Source organism: Monopterus albus, unplaced genomic scaffold, assembly GCF_001952655.1.
Source record: "Monopterus albus unplaced genomic scaffold, M_albus_1.0 scaffold17.1, whole genome shotgun sequence".
Classification (NCBI taxonomy): Eukaryota; Metazoa; Chordata; class Actinopteri; order Synbranchiformes; family Synbranchidae; genus Monopterus; species Monopterus albus.
In genome coordinates, this window is record NW_018127897.1 from 4,003,271 (window position 1) to 4,010,243 (window position 6,973).

Below are 6,973 nucleotides of genomic sequence, written 5' to 3' on the forward strand. Positions count from 1 at the left end.
TACAGCCATTGTCATCCCTTCAGCACTGGCAACTACAGTGGAGTGGAATAATGTGTAATTTCGTGGGTGAAGAATTTTACCCATGTTCAATAGTAATCCTGCTTTGGACCAGCATCGTTTTGACAATTTCTTTCTTTTAGCTTCTAGTTTTACATGTTTTAAATTTGTTTTATCATGACTGTAACTTCACTGTCGAAACTGATATTTCCTAAAGGTTCAAATGCAGCACAACGCCACACCGTACAAAAGTCACGTGACTGCTGCCAGCATGTGACAGACTGGATCAGTGCATCATCATGGCCGAAGCACCACAGTGAGTCGAGTTATCTGCTTTATAAAATTACTTTGATAGGAAAAACATTCATATGTATATTTATTTTAGGTCAAACAATTCATAGACGCGTTTCAGCCTTTACTGTCAGATCACCGCAAGATATAAATGTCGTTTTGCGAACCGAGGGCGTTTAATAATAAAGCAGGGGTCAGGCAACTATACCAACTTACTACTCTGTCAACCTGCACAGCTAATAATATCTTCAAGTTGTGATTCATAAGCCTGCAGTTAACCTTAACTTTCCCAGTGCTAAAACGGGAGGTAGCACACTTACGGCTGCGTTTAGTAGAAGAAATTCAACTGCTCGGAATTTTAGCTTCCTTTCGCTTTCTTCACTTCCTGCAGTATAATATTTATGTAGTGTGAGACTGGAATTACTGAGAATACTGACAAAACCAGTGGTTCCCAACCAACCTTTTTGCAAGGCAGTCTACTTGTGCTCCCTCATCATTGTGGACATTTCAGCGAAAGGCTGATTATATTTTCCCTCAGACAGTTTTTTGGACGTTTGTAAAGGTCCGGAGAGGTGAAACTATACAGTAATTCGTAAGACACATCATACTGGACAACAGATATCATTATTCTTTTTTAGACCTAATCGTTTTTGTGAGCCTTCAAAATTATTATGGAGTCCAATGGGGGCCCCTCAGCTTGTGAACCACTGACCTGGTGAATTACCTTACTGAAAATTATTATTATTATTATTATTATTATTTATTATAGCAGCCAAGGGGGGGTACCGATGGAATAATATTTTCTTGCTGTCATCATCACATTCAGTAGTTATTTCACAGCCATGAAATAATTATCTTGTGATCAATTAGAACCAATCATTTGGAACAAGCTGCATTGTCCTGTGGTCACAGTGCAACCCAGACTAACATCTTGTGATCATTAGCCTAGATAAAACCAGACGTGACTGCTGTGATCATCATAAAAATGTCAGCAGTGAGCAGACATTTCTGCCAGTGATTGCATTTTCACAGATTGCAGAGACTGGAGTAAACAACAGGCATACTTTATGATATTATGCAACCCAGTGCAGCAGAGACTAATTCCTTACGAATTAAATTAGATTAATCAGTACTTCACTGACAGTTTTAAGAAACACAGATATTATGCACCATTTTTTTTCTTCAGCTTTTGCAAGGTGGGGTTTTGGGATTGCAGTTGAATTTGTGTTTGTCTAATCCCGTGGTTCTCAAAGTGTGGGGTGCGCCCCACTAGTGGGGAATAAAGACATGACAGATGGGGCGCAATGAACGGAGAAAATTAGAAATGGGTTATTAATACAAGTAAATTCAAATAACATCATTTCGGGGCCCGGGAGAAAAAAGTGGAACCATAGTGCAACAATAACGGTTTAACGTCGGCATGTTAACTGCCGCGCAACAATATAATGAAACGTTCACACAGAGGGCCCATAGTGTACGTAGTAGGTATAATAATGTAAATGGATAAATGTGTTACATGGACCACAAAAAAAGCAGGCGATTCAACGCAAGCAGACAAACGACAGGCAGTAGCCTTATCAACCAAAAAGCCAGACGAACAGAAAATATGATGAAGCCCATTGTGTGCTTGGATTCACGGTGGGAGTGGTGGGGGCAGAGGAGGGACCCATGTGTGTCCTGTGTATTAAACCACTGGCAGCAGACAGCATGAGACCCAACAAATTAAGAAGACATTTAGAGACAACACATCCCAGTCAATTGCTGAGCAGCTCATTCTCCCTGTAACTGTAGACATGGTGTCGATTATGCTGGATCAGACAAGTGCTGCAAAACTGAGAACTATCCCCCTGTCAAACAATACAGTTGCACTTATATTTTATCTGTTTTCAACTTAGTGTTATTTGATATTTCAATCAATTTGAAATTTTAAAATTGGCCAATTTCGTTAAAATTTTTTGACAAGTGGGGCTTGAAAATTCACCCACCCTCTTCAGTGGGGAATGATAAAAAATGTTTGAGAACCACTGGTCTAACCCCTTCAAGAACAACATCATTTACCACATTACTGAGCCTGATCTGTCCTCACAGATACACAGTTATATCTGTGAACTCTGCCAGCTATGACTGATAGAGCAATCCTTGAACCATAAAATACTGTGAGGTTATGGATTAACCTTTGGTACTATCCAGACTGTATCAGATATGTTGTTTGTTATCAGTAAGGCCATGGCCAGATAGCATGCTTTATAGCCTGTAATACCTCCCAGTGACAAGGCTGTCAATCTGTCTATATCTGTGTCTTAATTCTTTCCGGGGGCAGACTGAGTTGTGGTTCACCCACCTCTCCAGCCCTAATCTACTGACAAAATCCTTGGAATTAACCTCCAGACAGAACTAGAAACATAAGACCTCCTCTTCCTGCTCAGTAGAAACATGTTTCTTCTAAATTTGAGCTTACAATTTGCTATCAAAACTAATTTTCAATTTTCACAGCAGTCTTCATAATATTTGAAGTGTTGTTTATGTTTCAATAGGAAAAACAACCGATAGCATCATCATAATGTGTGAAATGTGGGTTGAATTCCCACATTGCTTGTAATATCATTGCTTCTCTTTGTAACAGTGAGTGAATCAATGACTTAAATATTTCACAGGTGAGTGACTACATGTAAGTGTGTATATTTTTACCTACAGTAATATGAGGAATGTCTCTCCAGTACAATGACTTGAATGTTCTTATTCTGTAAAGCTGTCAAAGTGCATGTGAACACAGTGAATGTGTTTCTGGGACCATGTAGACAAGGGAAGAGGGGAAAATGGAACTAACCGTTGATACACAATATTTGTTCAGTCTGTGTGTGGTGAATATGCTTGTGAAACTGGGCAGGGAAGTGGGAAACTAACCATTTTAAAGGCTCAGAAAATGGGGAAAATAAGGATTACAAGTGATGACGGTGTATTATGCATATGATTTATCTAGAAATTAAATCCAAATGTTCCCATGCTCGGGATAAATGAAGCTTCAAACATTCTCAGTGATGTCACATTCTCTGATTGATACAAGCCTAGACACGAAGGCTCGGTTCAAGGCCCTAATCTTCTCTTTAGCACTAAATGAATGCTCTGGACTAGAGTATCAGAGAATTTTTGAATGATGGTAGGGACAGTAGACAATGATGTTGTAGGCTGCTGCACCTTAGGACAGCAGTCTCAGTCTAAGACCAGAGCCCATTTGAGAGTCCAACTGCTACTCCACACTGAGCCACCCTATCTGCAATCTCCTTGTCTCTTTAGGCCTGTCTACTGGCTTGGTAATGACACCCTGAGGGTCTCTGCTGCCCTATTTGCTGAGAACCGTAGACGACTGTGCAAAGAACTGAAAGCCAAGGATGGATTAGTGCCGCAGTCGGTGGTGGTGCTGCAGGGAGGAGAGCAGAGGCAGAGGTACTGCACGGACACAGACCTCCTTTTCAGGCAGGTAGGTGGTCTTTAGTTGACTGAAATTTTTGCTGAACTGAGGCTGAGGTGGCTGCAAGGTCTTCTGTTGCTTGTTACTTAGTCCCTAAAGAAGAGCACTCAGAAGGCATGCCTTCAAAGTTCCACACTCCTTCTCTTCTCACTCTGTCAGAAATGAGTAGACCAGCCACCTTGCAAAGAAGTGACTTGTTTTTCATGTCAGTTTTTTTCAGTACTCTCGACTAAGCTTGTGACTAGAACTGATTTGAAAACATTGGGTGCATTGAAGGTTTTTTTGTTTAAGAGCTCTGAATTCACATCTTCTGCCCCAGCTAGCCGAATCATGGACAACATCTCAGTTCTTATGTAATAATCTGACCAGATTTAGCTAACTTCCTCCTTTCTTCTACTTGACTCTTATATTCTCCCTCACTAATATCCTGGCTTATTCTTTCAATTCTGTAGGAGTCTTTCTTCCACTGGACGTTTGGAGTAACTGAACCTGACTGTTATGGAGCCATTGATGTGGACTCAGGGAAATCCATCCTTTTTGTTCCCAAACTGCCTGAAAGCTACGCTACTTGGATGGGAGAGTGAGTCATGCTTAAAAAGAGCTGTGTACATGGCCAACAATCTTGACCAGCTGGAGCATAGTTGTGAGATTGTAACTTTAAAAAAGGCCTGACAAAGCCTTGTACCACAAAGTATTTCAATCTTGTTTATATAAAACAACTTTACTGACATGTTTGACCTCACTGATACAAAAGCTTGCTCTAGTATTTCTAGCACACAGACTACAGTAAATTACAAGATGTATTTTTTTAAAGATCTATCTATTGATCTTTTTTTTTTTATAATTAATCCTCTTTTTAAAAAAAATTAATTTAAACTGATATGAAATTAGAAATGAGCAAACATAATTTCCTCATGTGGCTGCTTTCTTTAAAAACAACAAGCTAGCTACATTAGGCTAATTTGTGGGGACAGGTTGTGGAATAAAACAAAGCTTGCATACAGTGTTAGTAAAACCACCGGACATAATGATCTGGAAATAACCTGCATGCTCTTGGTCATGTCACATGGTTTCCTTTTCCGGATCTATAAACCTCATGCTTTGTCATTTGACTTGTACAAAAATCCTTTTCACTCATAAGTCACTTGATCAGCACATTAATGTACAAGGTCCTTCACTGGATTTGCTTTTTCTTTCTGGCCTTTGCCTGAAGTGTTTCAGTTCCGTTAGTGTTTTCCCAAATTGGGACATAACCTGCTTGTTATGATTTTACAGATTCACTGTTTTTGAGTTTTGTATGTTTTGCATCTGTTGACAGGATTTTTCCTAAGGAGCACTTCAAGGAGAAGTATGCCATTGATGAGGTGCATTATGCCTGTGATGTAAGTCCGTCTGTGTTCGCCTTTACAGCCTCTGTGTTTGTGTGTGTGTGTTTGTGTGTTTGTGTGTGTGTGTGTGTGTGTGTGAGAGAGAGAGAGAGAGAGAGAGAGAGAGACCTTTTTTTCTGTGCAGTAACTGAACCTTGTGGTTAAGTTGCTCAGCTATGAAGTTAAAGAAAAGGCTCCACAGACTGTTTGTTTTTAAAGGTGAAAGTCATCATTCTTTTATTTGAGCCTCCAGGCAGGAAATAATGTTGGTGGCATCAGATAGTAGGGCTGTTATTAGGTTTGCACTAGGACCTTCTACAGCACAATGTGAAATTGCATACACTTTCAGTACATACTGTAGCAAGGCTTTGCATCATTTACATCTGCTCAGCTAAATGTGTTACTCAGAGTAAAATAGAAATGAGCATGCACAGAAAATTTGAGGCCTCTTGTGTTTGCATGTAATTTAATGTTTGGGACACATGTATACATTTGTGCAAGAGAGTCCATGACATCAGTGATTGACCAAATGTGGAGAGTAGTTGGGCTCATACAAAAGCACATGGAGCATCAAAGCAATAATTCATTTTAGATGACAGTCAACCAGTGCACACACCTCTAAAAGAGTTCAACCATGAATATTTTCAGGGGACCTTGAGATTGAATTTTATTTTAAGTTTGTGACCTGCACCCCCACTCTGCCTGTTTTGAGAGTTTGGGAAAACAGTCATGTATATTGGTGTTGACAAATGATTCCCAGGGGAGCTATAGTGGTAGGCTGAGAGCTCCAGAGTGCTTCTGGACGTGTGCATGTTGACAAACGAAAATACTATTCACACTATAATGCAACAGCTTTCACTGACCAACTGATGTCTATAATAATAATAATAATAATAATAATAACAATCTCACATAATTTAACTTTTTTTTTAATACTGTAACCTTTTGATGACTCATCCTGCTCTTATTATTTAGGTATTTTTATATCTTCCCACCTGCCTGAGGTGTTGGGTTTAATTAGTCACAGATTAAGACACAGATTATTACTTATTACTAATTATCAGTCAGTTCTTCCATTAAGCAATATCAGTGCTACCCTGCAGTGTAACATTAGAAAACATGAATTCATGCAATAACTTTTTTAACTAATATTTTGTCACATAGATAAATACAGCAGTTGCTGGTGTTCAGCATTGAGTTGCATAAAAGAGAACAATATTTCTTGTTTTAGCTTTTTTTTTTGTTTGTTTGTTTTTTTTGTTTGTTTGTTTTTTTGCTCTTTCTGCAATGCCTAAACGTCATGCACTGCTAGCATAGAACAGACAGGCATTGCTGGGTATTGCCAACTCACACAGCCATGGGGAATTGGTTTGGAAACTGGTTTCATACCACCGGAGCTACAAATCATTGTCCGCTCATGCAGCAACAACAACGACGACCACCACCATCACCCCCAGGAAGGCCCTGAGGCACCGAGCACGAGTGAGCAGGCTGAACCCAGGACAGCAATCCGGAGACAGAGACACAGACGGGGCAAGAGGGGAGGGCTCCATGCTAGGCTAAAAGCTTGCGCTACCCGACCGCCACTACCCAGCCTTCTTAGCTAACGTACAGTCTCTGGAAAACAAACTAGACAAGCTCAGGGCTAGGATGACAACTGGAAATCAGAGAATGCTGTGCTCTAGTTCTCACTGAGACTTGGCTTTCTGACAGAGTCCCAGATTCCGCGATTCAGCTAGAGACTCACCCTGTACATCGGTTAGACTGCACTGCTGCTTCGGGGAAGGTAAAAGGAGGGTGTGTGTGTGTGTGTGTGTGTGTGTGTGTGTGTGTGTGTGTGTGTGTGTGT

The 6,973-nt window shown here is 40.3% G+C and overlaps 1 protein-coding gene across 1 annotated transcript in view; it reads left to right on the forward strand.

The window, feature by feature from the left end:
* The first annotated feature begins 244 nt into the window (after positions 1-244).
* The window catches only part of pepd (peptidase D), a 17,033-nt gene continuing 10,304 nt past the window's right edge, over positions 245-6,973 (forward strand). The window contains exons 1-4 of the mRNA XM_020592479.1: positions 245-313; positions 3,583-3,766; positions 4,210-4,337; positions 5,076-5,139. Coding sequence (XP_020448135.1) covers positions 297-313; positions 3,583-3,766; positions 4,210-4,337; positions 5,076-5,139 — 393 coding nt within the window. The 5' untranslated portion in view covers positions 245-296. The remainder of the gene's footprint in view (positions 314-3,582; positions 3,767-4,209; positions 4,338-5,075; positions 5,140-6,973) is intronic.